The sequence below is a fragment of the Aotus nancymaae genome, unplaced genomic scaffold (assembly GCF_030222135.1).
Source record: "Aotus nancymaae isolate 86718 unplaced genomic scaffold, 86718_ANA_hifiasm-v0.15.2.pri h1tg000036l, whole genome shotgun sequence".
Classification (NCBI taxonomy): domain Eukaryota; kingdom Metazoa; phylum Chordata; class Mammalia; order Primates; family Aotidae; genus Aotus; species Aotus nancymaae.
The window spans coordinates 49,463,389-49,476,762 of record NW_026988450.1 but is presented as its reverse complement, the minus strand read 5'-3'; the positions used below and the strand labels follow the sequence as shown (position 1 = coordinate 49,476,762).

The following is a 13,374-nucleotide window of genomic DNA, read 5'->3' as shown; positions in this document are numbered from 1 at the left end:
TACTTTTTAAAAATGTTATAATTTTTATGGCTACATAATAGTTGTACATACTCAAGGGCTATTTTTGCAAAAGGTGGAAATGTGACTTGTGTGCCTTGCAAACACAAATGAAGGCTTGGGCCTGAATCTTTTCTAGGCCCTTTAAACAAAATCTGAATCCTTGGCCAGGCATGATGGCTCATGCCTATAATCCCAGCACTTTGGGAGGCCGAGGCGGGCAGATCACTTGAGGTCAGGAGTTGAAGACCAACTTGGCCAACATGATGAAACACCATCTCTACTAAAAGAACAAAAATGATCTGGGTGTGATGGTGGGCACCTGTAATCCCAGCTATCTGGGAGGCTAAGGCAGGGGAATCCCATGAACCTGGGAGGCAAAGTTTGCAGTGAGCCGAGATCACACCATTGCACTCCAGCCTCAGTGACAGAGCAAGACTCCATCTCAAAAAAACAACTCTATCCTTTTACTTTGTCTTTTTAAAATGTTTTATTCATTTTCAATCTTTTCATATTTAATAAACCTGACTTAGTTTATAGCAGAGCCCTGACCTGTGTATTTGTGTACATTGTGTAGGAATATGGAATTGGTCTGCATGTTATTGGATATTATTAAACATCCTTCCTAGCTGCATTTGCTCAGGGTTTTGTTGTTTATTTTATTATCCGGTTTCACATAGCTCACATATGAGCACAGGTAAACAGGGCTAGTTCTTAGCAAAACTAGGAAGTCAAAATGTTTGCACAAATGTCACTTCTGTTAACTCTTTTAAAAATTGACGTTAGTCCCTTTTTCTCTCTTCCCTCTTCCCCTTTTAAATAAAATTAATTCCGGTCATGCTCTACACCCCTGCAGGACATTGAGAGCTGTATGTAGCTCATTTTCCCTCTAATTCTGCTCTCTGTGTTCTCCTCTCCAAGAACTTTCTGCTTGGGCCACCACCCCAGCCTGTGCTTTCTCTCACTCTGTCCTCCCTTCTCCTCTCCATCCCCTCCTCCAACGCAGTGACCATCCCTGAACACAACACCGCGCTAAGGTTCTGTAGCCTCAACTTTGAGCGTCAGTTGTCCCAAACCTTAGTAGGGCCAAAGGAGAAAACAGCAAGTCAAAAATTCAGAGCAGGACAAGAGAGAAAAAGGATTAGTGGGAAAGGAGCAAAAATCATAGGGAACATTCATTTTGCCTCATAGCAGTGAAGAGCCTGGAATAAGGAAGCAATTTTTGTGTAGCAAGATGTACAACAATGAGTGTCTTGGCACTAACGATGATTACGCCACGAATGATAGTGGAGGCGACTATCAGTCTAGAAAGTGAATGATTAAAGATACTAGAAAAATAAGAAGTGGGGTGGGTGAGGTGGCTCACACCTGTAATCCCAGCACTTTGGGAGGCCGAGGGCGGTGGATCACTTGAGGTCAGGAATTTGAGACCAGCGTGGCCAACACAGTGAAACCCTGTCTCTACTAAAAATACAAAAATATTAGCTGGGCATGGTGGCAGACTAATCCCAGCTACTCGGGAAGCTGAGGCAGGAGAATCACTTGAATCCAGGAGGCAGAGGTTGCAATAAGCTGAGATGGCAGCCACTGCACTCCAGCCTGGGCGACAGAGCAAGACTGTCTCAAAAAAAAAAGAAAAAAAGAAGAATGTGAAGAAAAACAGCTAACCCTTTTTTTTCAGTTAGTAGAAGCAATAAGGTGCTAATATATTCTTTCAAACAATCCAGTTACTATTTATGCTCAATATAGGTCTCTCAGTAATTATGTATACAATGTATGCAATTAAATATAGGATTGACCATCATCAGTTCATCTTATTGTAGTAACAATAATTAGTTTTTATCATTTGTTGCTCATAAAACATGATCTGCTTACAAAACAATAGAAAACATGGGATGCAAGGGGGTGAGTTTTCAGAGGAAAAATATTAATAGTGAGAGCTTGGCCATTTTTCATGTCTTTAAAAAATTTACTGTAAATATATCCACATAACCGAGAAAATTTATAGTTACTTGCTAATTGCATCTTATGTAAATTTCTAGAAGTTAATGAAGAAATCTAAATTCTTGAAAGTGTGCTATTGGAGGGCAGAGCTCAAAATCTGCTTTGTGGTGTGAGGAGGGGAGGAAGAGAGTGCAGATTTCTTCAGTTACAAGAGTTCTTTATTCCTGCATTTCTTAGGCTTTTTTGCTGAGTAGCTGCTTGAAAAAGATGATCTCAGAAAACATGGTAAAGCTAGCTGCTGAGAATTCAGAAATGGTGAGTGCTCTTATCTGTGTATATTTTTCACTTTATGTTCCCACCATAAGCCAATAGTTGAAGACCACACTACACTCAGGAGCTCCCTGGACCAGCAAGTTTGTCTCTAGAAAGAATTCATAGCCTCTTGATATTTCCATTGTGCCAAATGAAAATGCCTTTAACAGTTGGGGGAAGGAGTAAGATAAACTCTCAAGGCTATTTTTTTCTTCAGTATAAAATTAACCTTTATTGTTCTAGTGTACATTTGTTTATTAAAGGCCTAGTAACTCATCAAAAGGGTTGGTGAGAAGGCTGTGAAAAAATTAAATCCTAAATTGTTTTAATTACCTAGTTATCATCATGATGTAAGTGTGTCCCAAACAGGACAGTATGATTTTTTAAAAAAATGATTAGAAATACCAATGTCTAAAGATGTCATTCATCCTCTTAGACTAAATTTAAATGAAATTAGTCTAAGGGGCCAGGCATGGTGGTGCACACCTGTAATCCCAGCACTTGGGAGGCTGAGGTAGGTAGATCACTCGGGGTCAGGAGTTTGAGACCAGCCTGGCAAACATGGTGAAACCCCATCTCCACTAAAAATACAAAATTAGCCAGGTATGGTGGCATGTGCCTATAGTCCCAGCTACTCGAGAGGCTGAGGCAGGAGAATCTCTTGAACCCAGGAGACGGAAGTTGCACTGAGCCAAGATCATGCCATTGCATTCCAGCCTGGGTGACAGAGCAAGACTCCGTCTGAAAAAAAAAAAAGAAATACCAATGCCTGACTGACATTCATAAACTTTATTCTTTTGTAGAATATTACACTGATCTTTAAAAATATAATAAAAAATATTGGGAAACTTTCCTCTTGTTTTTATTTACATTTAGTCTCAGAGGATGGATGATGTCTTTAGTTAACGTTGATCCTCACTTGACTTTCCAGCTTTTTTCTAAGAAAATAGTTGTGTTTTGTACCTATTTCTCTTTCTTCTAGAACTGAACATACCTTTTCCAGGGAAAATAAATTCACTGCCTCTGGGTGATTGAACAATTCAAAATGTACTAGAGAGTAGTAAATCAAAGCAATAAAAGAATCAAGGAGACTCTTTTTAAAAGACTAGTAAAATAAAATCCAACGTCTCAGGCAAAATGGGCCCTCTTAGGCTGAGATTATTACATGTATAAAAAAGAAGAAAGAGAAATTAATTAACTGAAGTAGTCTCATTAAAAAGGAGAAGTGCTCTCAAATGTAGATGAATAAAATGAAAGGTACTTGAAGCGGGAAGTACTTGTACGATGAACAGCTGAAGAGTTAACTCAGTAAAGTAGAGAAAGTAGTAATCTATTTAAAATTTTCAAGAAAAACAACCACACTATATTCCTTAAGTTTGCACATGAATTGAAGTCCATAATTTATCTCTGAGGTTAGCAAAATCACATTAGTCAGTATTCTTGTATTGCTTTATCCAACTATTTAACAAGTTTTATTTCCAGAAACTCTTTTTTTTTTTTTAACTTACTTTGGCTCTTGAGAAAAGTTCAGACCTTTCATTTTGAAAATTGGGTTTCCAAGAGGATTTTGTAAGGATAGCCTGCATTTTAATCTAGAATTTTATCTACAAAACTCTGGGTAGAGGTAGAGAGAGCAGACAATTCAGTTATTTGAATTCATCCTGAGTACTGGGCCTCCTCACAAGTACAGTCGATTAAAGTCATTTTGTGGCTCAAAGGAATCATATAAATGTACCATGGTGACATTCCCTTGTTTTCTAGGGAAACACACAAAGTCAAAACTGACACATAGCACTTGTAGAAGGCTTGTATGGACGAGGCGCAAAGGTCTCTATTTTGCAGGGCAGATTCTGAGTCCAAGATTTTGATCACCTTAAAGACCTGGAGCAGGGTAGAGAACTGTAACCAAATGAGCCCCGTAAATAAAGCAGATGGTCCCTAGCAGCAGACTACATAGTTCTGGTTTTATCCTCGTAAGAAGAAATGAGGGAAAAGAGAAATGTATTGTTAATTTAATTAGCTTAGTTTGTGCTCTGTTTATGAAGACATCATTAAAATTTGGGTAAAGCAAATACACTAAAGAATAATGTAAACATACAGCCACAACAAAAATATCATGTTAAGTTCTTAAATGCTATGTGTGTGTGTGTGTGTGTGTGTGTATCAAAGAGAGAGTCTCACTGCCACCCAGGCTGGAGTGCAGTGGTGCAATCATGGCTCACTGCAGCCTCAACCTCTCAAGCTGAGGTGATCCTCCTACTTCAGCCTCCCAAGTAGCTGGGACCACTAGCATGTGCCACCATATCCAGCTATTTTTTATTTTTATTTTTGTAGAAATAAGGTCTCCCTATGTTTCCCAGGCTGGTCTTGAGCTCCTGAGCTCAAGTGATCCTCCCACCTCAGCTCCCCAGAGTGCTGAGATTACAGACATGAGCCACCTGTACTTGGCCCTTAAAGGCAATATTAACCATAAGCCAGAAGAAAAAAAAGTGTAACAGTCTTCTTAAAGCTATGCTCCTATACAAAAGCCTGAATCAATTTCCTTAATATTTGCTGCTCTTAATTAGAGCAGAATTATAAAGGATTGCTTTATGTAAAAATAAAGTATGTTAGTTAGAGTTAGGTTTTGCTACATATAATAGAAAACAAAAGATAAAACAAGTGTCTTAGACACAATAGAAGTTTGTTTCTCTCTCATCTGAAAGAAGTCCAGAGGTAGACAAACTGGGGCTGGATGATGGCTCTATATCAACAGAGACCTTTCTGATGCCATCTTCTGTGTGTGGCCTTCACCTCATGCCCGAAACGGCTACCAGAACAACCATCATTACATTCACATTCTAGGCAGCAAGTAAGAGGAACATATAAAGAAGGGCTCACTTCTTTTTTTAAGGAGAAATTTCAAAAGTCTCACACAGAATTTCCCCTACACCTCACTGGCCAAGAGATAGTCACATCACAGGCCCACACCTAGCTGCAAGGGAGTCTGGTGAATGTGGTCTTTTAGCAGGCTATGTTGTTTATTCAAATAAAACTGGGTGTAATTACTAAGGAAGAAGGGCAGAATGGATAATGGAGCAGACTACCAACAACCTCTGTCATTTAGAGAATTCCAAAAGACACCAAGAAAAAAAGTAGATGTATTTTATGCAGCAGATGTGTTCCTAAGGAATTTCTGAAACTGCATTGTTATTTTGTTTATATTGAACCATAATCTGGATATGTGAGATATACATCAGGATATGCTGGTGAATAATTTTCTGACTTAAAAACAATTTCCTTTTTTTTTTTTTTTTTTTTTTATACAGGGTCTGGCTCTGTCTCCCAGGCTGGAGTGCAGTGGTGCAATCTCAGCTTACTACAACCTCTGCCTCCCAAGTTGAAGCCATCCTCCCCACCTCAGTCCCCTAAATAGCTGGTACCACAGGCACACACCACCATGCCCGGCTAATTTTTGTATTTTTTGTAAAGACAGGGGTCTCACTATGTTGCCCAGGCTGATCTCAAATTCCTGAGCTTAACCAATCGGCTTGCCTTGGCCTCCCAAAGTGCTGGGATTACAGGTGTAAACCACCATGCCTGGAAAACAGACAATTTATATTTCTAATAATCTATACTTAATTTGTATATTTTTTCCTTTGATTTTCTTAAAAGTAGATCTGATCTCAAAATTAGTTTCCCTCAAAAAATGGCAAAGAACATGATGGCTTTCTAATTCTGATTACCTTATAATCTATACCTAGTTTGTGTATTTTTTCCTTTGATTTTCTTAAAAGTAGATCTGATCTCAAAATTAGTTTCCCTCAAAAATGGCAAAGAACAAGATGGCTTTCTAATTCTGATTACATCATACCTCTCACTCCATCCTCAATTACTATCATGAGATGTATTTCCCCCTCCATTCTTCTTTCATTTTAGGCAAGGTGAAACTATTTAAAAGGCAACTGGCACTTTTAAACATGTTTCTATTATATGGTGAGGAGGGGAAACACCAAGGGCAATGGCCTCTGATGTCTGAGGAATGTTAGGCTTTTGAAGAGCTGGTCCAATGCAGAAAATGGAAAAACTGTGTATGGCATTCAGGAGAATGATCTGAGCATAGCAGGAGAACACAGTTTTAGAGAGCAAGGGGGAAATTACTGTACAGATAAAAGTGATTATGTTATTAACAGAAACTACTCTATTGATGAAAAACAAAGTGTAGGAATACTGCATTATGAAAAAGGATTTGCTTTTTTCCCCAGCTTTATTCCCCCTAGTATATAAAGTATTGAAGGTCTGATTGCAACAAGTCTAGGAAATTGCTTAACATTTGTAGTGGTTCTATTTTATTTACTTTGACATAGGGAGCAGAAGGGGAAGATTAGGAGAGAGAAAAATTCTGAGAATTTTCCTCCAAGTTCTATATTTCATGGGTGCAAGACTATTTAAAGACTCTAATGTAACATTGTAAAATAATAATAACAGTAGCAAAACACATAAGACATCAGAGTGTTAATTTCTCATTTACCAAGACTTAACTGGTTTTTTAGAAATTATTGAGGCTGGGCGCAGTAGCTCATGCCTGTAATCCCAGCACTTTGGGAGGCAGAGGCAGGTGGATCACTTGAGTTCAGGAGTTTGAGACCAGCCTGGCCAACATGGTGAAACCCATCTCTATTAAAACTACAAAAATTAGCTGGGCATGGTGGCATACACCAGTAATCACAGCTACTTGGGATGCTGAGGCAGGAGAATCACTTGAATCCAGGAGGTGGAGGTTTCAGTGAGCAGAGATCATGCCACTGCACTCCAGCCTGGGCAACACAGTGAGGCTCTGTCTCAAAATAAAAATAAAATATTATTGAAATAGGCTTAAATATGTGAACATTTCCATTAAGAATACTAACCTAAAGGAAGTCTTATGCATACCTCCTTAAAGCAATTGATTTTACAATGAAGTTAACCATAGTTAAAAGGTAATGCTTTTTTTGCAGTGACATGTTATTTAGCCCACTGGTTTTGAAGTGTCTCAGTCTATGTTCTCATGAGTAGTAAGCCATAATAAACAATTAATCCACTCTTTCATTCTGTCATTGACGAATGCCTGTATTTACCATGTGATGGCTAAACCTGAGGATCCGGGGTCAAAGAGCTAATTTGTTGAAGGAGAAAGGCAGTTAGTACAGAGATGTTGACAGTCGTAGGGTGAATAAATACTGTGCCCTGTTTGACTTATGTACCGAATGCACAGTTGTTTAATAGCAGTTCTTTTCTTTCCCATTAAGAAGAGTCTAAGAGCTCTTTCTCCCCAAGCCCTGGGTAGGCGGTGTTTATTAGGTGTGCCAGGTGCTCTGCGTTTCCAGGTTCACCCCCACTCTGCTCTGTGCCCTGGGAGACTGTGTCCTGCGACCTTGCCCTCAATGGGATAACTCAAGCTTGCCCAACCCACAGCCTGCAGGCTGCATACAGCCCAGAACAGCTCTGAATGTGGCCCAATGCAAATTAATAAGCTTTCTTGAAACACTGAGGTTTTTGTTTTATTTATTTATTTATTTTTGCGATTTTTTTTTTTTTTTTTTAAAGCTCATCAGCTGTCATTAGTGTTAATGTATGTTTTGTGGGGACCAAGACAATTCTTCTTCTTTCCATGTGCTCCAGGAAAGTCAAAAGATAGGACACCTCTGGATAGTTCATTGGGAAACCCAGCAGGAGACTGGAGGGTGGGAGGAGAGTGAGAGTGGGGTGTTTATTTCTCCATGTTGGCCCCTGCTGGGTCTCTGTGGCTGGAATGCCCCTCTACTGAGGCTGCGGCTCCTGTCAGGCAATCTCTCCTCCTTCTAGCTGCAGCTACTCTCTGGCTCCAGTCACAGCTGCTCCCTTGCTTCCTCAGGCCTAGAGGTTGTAAGAATCCTTCAGAAATCCCCTTCACTGCTACTCCCTGGGGGCCCCAACATCCCTTCATGGATTTGATTTAATCCTGCCCACACCTCCATTAAATAGTTAAATGGTTCCTTCCTAAAATTCTCCTCAATTACCCCAGATTGCACCATCTGTTTCCTGCTGGTATATTGGGTTTACCTTATGTACATGAGGTATATTCAAGTATCTTGAACTTCGCTTTGATTCTTCGTTTGATTAACGGTGCCTTTTGATTAACCAAAGCCCCGCTGGGCTTTGAGTCAGCATATGGATTGCAACCCCGAGAATTATTTCAGGATTTAGAAAGACATTTCATTTCGTGTGATGTTCTTTTAAAAGCCTTCTTAAATCACAAAATCCATTGGCAACCTCTAATGCGAAACATTAAGTTTTACTTAACTTTTGAGGTCTCTCTTTTGGTAACATTTAGACCCTGCCACATGAAAGAGTAATGCACAGATGACAAGCAGGTGTACCTGCTGACCGGCAGACTTTGGGACCATTAAGAGGATTATCGTGGGAGGGAAAATGTGCTAGCTGAATAGACTGTGTGCTTGCTTCTCTGGGCTGAGCTGACTGACATTTCACTAATCTGTTTAGCAGATTGAAGTTCCGGAACAAAGCAAAAGTAAAAAATATCACATTCAACAAAGCCAGGTCTGTGAGTAAAATTATGTAATTGATACATTATAATTTGGATAAATCTGATGTTTTTTCCTCTTTAACCAAAGTCATCCCGCTTTCAAGAATAAGCCAGAATTCTGTTTCTCAGAAGCTCCTCTTTGTAGATTGGGCCAATTGGAGGGCCACTACAGAAGTATAGCATTTTTACTGTAGCATCCCACAGCGCTTCGAAGAATTTTTACATAGAAAATTTCCAAGAAGATCACAAAATTCTTTGGCGATTTTTCTGTACACCCCATGCATTTTTTTTGGAGGCAACTCTCTTTCTACTTTGTATGTGTTAGTATATCTAGTATATTGTGGTCTCATAGGTTTTCTGCAGTATACTCTGTATAAAGCAACTTTTAAGTTTATAAAATACTTTTTTGAGTATTTAGGTCTGCTGTGCAGATAATAATAGGAAAAAATCACAATCAATGACATTTCTGAGCACTCATTATTGCCAGGCAGTATTCTAAGCACTTTATGTGAATTAACACATTCCTTCACAGCCCTGTAAGTAAGTTGAGGAAATTAGGGCACAGAGAGGTTATGTGACCTGCCCAAGGTTGCACAGTAGTCACTGATGGAAGGAAGCAGGCAGTCTGACCCTGGAACTGTGCCCTTAACTAGCTGTGCCCTCGCTAACTCTTCCCTTCTAAGTCCAAATCCTAGTGTAGGTGAATGAAAGAAAAGTGGCTTATAAGTAGCATTTGAATGGGATTTCTTATTGATCCAGCACCTGTCACAGGGACTGGCATGTATGTAATGATCCTTAGCATCAATGTACAGTATTTATAACTCTGTAAGTATATAAAGTCCTTTCTTGAGTGAATGCAGTCAGGGAAAAATAAACCAGTATAAATGCAAAGCATTCTCCTTCATAATAACAGCATTTCTGGCTGGTTGGACCAGAGAGAGGAGATAGAAACTCCACCACTTACTGGCAATTGTCACAGATCTAAAACCTAACTGCATTAGGGACCCTGGCATTGCACTTCCATTTCTTTATCTGTAAAGTGTAGACGGTAATGAATTCTTCATTTTAATGCACCCATTTTAGCAGCATACTGACAGCATGGAGCTGTGGTTCTCAACTTTGGCTGCACATTGGAATCACCTGGGGAGCTCTAAAAACTAATGGTTGGGCCCCACCCTGAGAAATTCAGATTTAAGTGGTCTGAGGGGCCTGGGAAATGGAATTTTTGAAAGCTCCCCAAGTGGTCCTAACATACAACCAGAATTGGAACCATTATCCTAGAACACCAGTTCTCAGTGTGTGGTCTCTGGACCAACAGCATCTGCATCATGTGGGTCTTATTAGAAATTCAAATTCTCAGGCCCCAAACCTACTGGATCAGCAGCTGTGGGGGAAGACCACAGCAATCTCTAACACGCCCACCAGACAAATCTGGTGCATGTTCAAGTTTGAGAGCCACTGTCCTAGAACAACGGATAATACTCAGCACAACTGTGATCAACTCAGTTGTCCTCTCAGATGACTCTAGTACAGGTCAACCTGCTTCATGCAGGACCAGCAGGTTGGAAAGAGGCCAAGTGTCCAACTATATTGAGTTTTAATTTATTTTGCAAACTCTTATATAGACCTTATCCCAAGCCATGAACTGCTATAATTACTTTTTATGTATAACTCATTTAATCCCTATAAACAACCAAAGCACCATTATTATCCTTGGCTTACCACATAGAGAACTGAAACGCAGAAAGGTTAAGTCACTTGCTCAAGGTCACACAGCCAGTTAATATCAGAGCCAGTACTTGATATAAAATAAAATTAGTTTGTCCCTTTAACCACTTTGCACTGAGGCCCCTCTATCAAGGCAAATCCCTTGTAGAAAAAACTCTGTAGCCCATCTGCCCATTGAGGGGCTCCACATCTTTTTTTCACTTTCCACTTTCCATGGCCAGTGTTTGAGATTTCATAAGTACTGAAGGCAAATTACTTATTAAAGATTTGTGGTAACCATAACCTCTAAAATGTTTTAAAATAAGCATAATACTTTTTTTTCTTTTTTTTTTTTTTTAATGAGACAGAGTTTCACTCCTTTGCCCAGGCTGAGGTGCAGTGGTACAATCTTGGCTTACTGCAACCTCTGCCTCTCAGGTTCAAGTGATTCTCCTGCCTCAGCCTCTGGAGTTGCTGGAATTACAGGTGTGCACCACCACATCCAGCTAGTTTTTGTATTTTTGGTAGAGATGGGGTTTTGCTATGTTGGGCAAGCTGGTCTCAAAGTTCTGGCCTCAAGTGATCCCCCTGCCTCAGCCTCCCAAAGTGCTGGAATTACAGGCGTGAGCCACTGTATCTGGCCTCTTTTTTAAAGTTTGTGTTTGTGTGAAATGTGCACTAAAGATTTTGGGCAAAGTTAAAAATTGAAAGCCACATGGCTTTAAGAGGGAAAAGAGGCAAGACAGGTAGAGTTAAATGTTACCTGGGGTACATTCCAGGGCCTTGAAAGATAGTCAGGACACATCAAACTCAGAAAACCAGTAGGGGGCGCTCTTCTCAGCCCTAACGAGTGTATTTACACTCACCCCAAAATAAAGCTTCTACAGGATAAAACTGTTTAAAATAACCATTGCTTGTATAAACATAAGCTTTCTGTTGTCCTTTCAGAACGGTTTTAACCTCTTTAACTTTGTTATTTTTATGGAAATGATTTCCTCTTATTTACATTTCTGACCTCTCTGTTTACTTCACAGCAGAAAGACTATTCTAGTTTTCTATCAAGAAAAAGCAAGATTAAAATAGCTAAAGATGACTACGTTTTTGGGAATATAAAGGAAGAAGATCTCTGAAGAAAACTCTCATATTTCAAAATGTTCGTGGAAGCTATCTCAAGTCAGTGAAAGAACTTGGGGATTCAGGTGGGCTACCTACCATCAATGGAGGAAATTTAACCTCTTCCCATTTTTTTGGCATTAAGAAAGACTGTATTCATCAAGATATTATACAACAGCACTCTATGGAAATCTCAAGATTAGAAAAAAATAGGAACCAAGTTATAGAGATAATTTGTGTTTTATTTTTGCACTTCATCATGACAGTATAGCATTAGTTTTTAATGGCTCATAAAATGACAAGTGGCAAATTCAAATCAACTGATATGAAGCCCATTCTATTTTTTTTCTAAAATAGATGTTTATATGGCTTCATGAAGTCTCTTATGTGTTCTGAATTTACATAAATGAAAGTTTAACTATAAAATATCATAAATATACTTGGGGTCAATTTCTAAAGATGTGACTCATCAGTGGAGAAAATACGGCTCTAAGAAGCAGAATCACTGAAAAAGAAACCTGGATTTCTCTGACCTATCCACACAGAACTAGAGCAAGGAGGTGACGAAATGCTGATTTGTTTTCTTATATAATTCTGAGCCTACCAATATGGATGTACTCAAAGTAATAGGCTACCCCGTTCTCTGTTTGACCATGTTATAATTGTATTCTGTCCTTAGAGAACTGAAGGCAGTTCAGTAATCAACATGCTATTTTGAATGTTTTAATTTGGGAATCATTAAGGCCCTGCACCTGATGTCAGATACCTTATAAGTCTCCTAGCTTTAAAAACGTGCATACTTCTCACTAGGTTTTTCCTTATTTAGATTCATTTCTCTCATGGTAATTAATGTAATTTGTATAGAATTAAGACCACAGTAAGGGGGATGGTCAGAGGAATCTGTATACTGTAATTAGCAAAAGTGCAGTATTCTAATGTTCTAACTGAGTTGTATACCTAATTATATAATAAATACAAAATAATCCTTGTAAATATAAAATTTGTTGATTAAAATTCTATGAATAATCTTTTTGAAATGTATTAAAAATCCTACAATATTTATAAACATATGCCTATAGCTGTAACTCCTAGTACTGGAAGTTTTTATATTTAAATTTTAGGCTGTAGTAAGATATTTTTGCAGAGAGACTCACAAACATCTCAAATCATCCTAAGTGAATGTATTAGTGAACTAGGATCCTGTTCAGATTAAAATGGAAGTTTATCTACTATTTTGCCAATTTAAGAGTAGTCAAGCTCTATCTCTTTTTAATAACAAACACCTACACAATGGAAGAAGCTATCAGAGACAACAGGAATGCAAAGAATTGTATTTGGGGTAAGAAGACACATAAATTGAACCATATATGACTGCTGTCCTTGTAGGCCAAAAAGAGTTTTATGTTCATAATTTCATGTTTCAACTTGATATATAAGAGGGTGAATAATCCCAGACCACATGTAGTTGGTGTCAAAAGTTTGGGCCAGGTACAGTGGCTCACAGCTGTAATCCCAGCACTTTGGGAGGCTGAGGCGGGCAGATCACCTGAGGTCGGGAGTTCGAGACCAGCCTGACCAATGTAGAGAAACCCCGTCTCTACTAAAAATACAAAAAATTAGCCGGGCGTGGTGGTGCATGCCTGTAATCACAGCTATTCAGGAGGCTGAGGCAGGAGAATCGCTTGAATCTGGGAGGTGGAGGTTGCAGTGAGCTGAGATCACATCATTGCACTCCAGACTGGGCAACAAGAGAGAAA

The 13,374-nt window shown here is 39.1% G+C and overlaps 1 protein-coding gene across 2 annotated transcripts in view; it reads left to right on the top strand.

Moving 5' to 3' along the window:
- Positions 1–12,625, top strand: part of SNX31 (sorting nexin 31) — a 77,144-nt gene extending 64,519 nt beyond the window's left edge. Inside the window, exons 9-11 of one of the 2 annotated variants that reach the window (XM_064384129.1) lie at positions 2,179–2,256; positions 8,755–8,811; positions 11,539–12,625. In XM_064384129.1, the coding sequence (XP_064240199.1) occupies positions 2,179–2,256; positions 8,755–8,811; positions 11,539–11,634 (231 nt within the window). In that variant the 3' untranslated portion in view covers positions 11,635–12,625. The remainder of the gene's footprint in view (positions 1–2,178; positions 2,257–8,754; positions 8,812–11,538) is intronic. The other variant, XM_021675738.2, reaches the window with a different exon arrangement.
- The last annotated feature ends 749 nt before the right edge of the window (positions 12,626–13,374 follow it).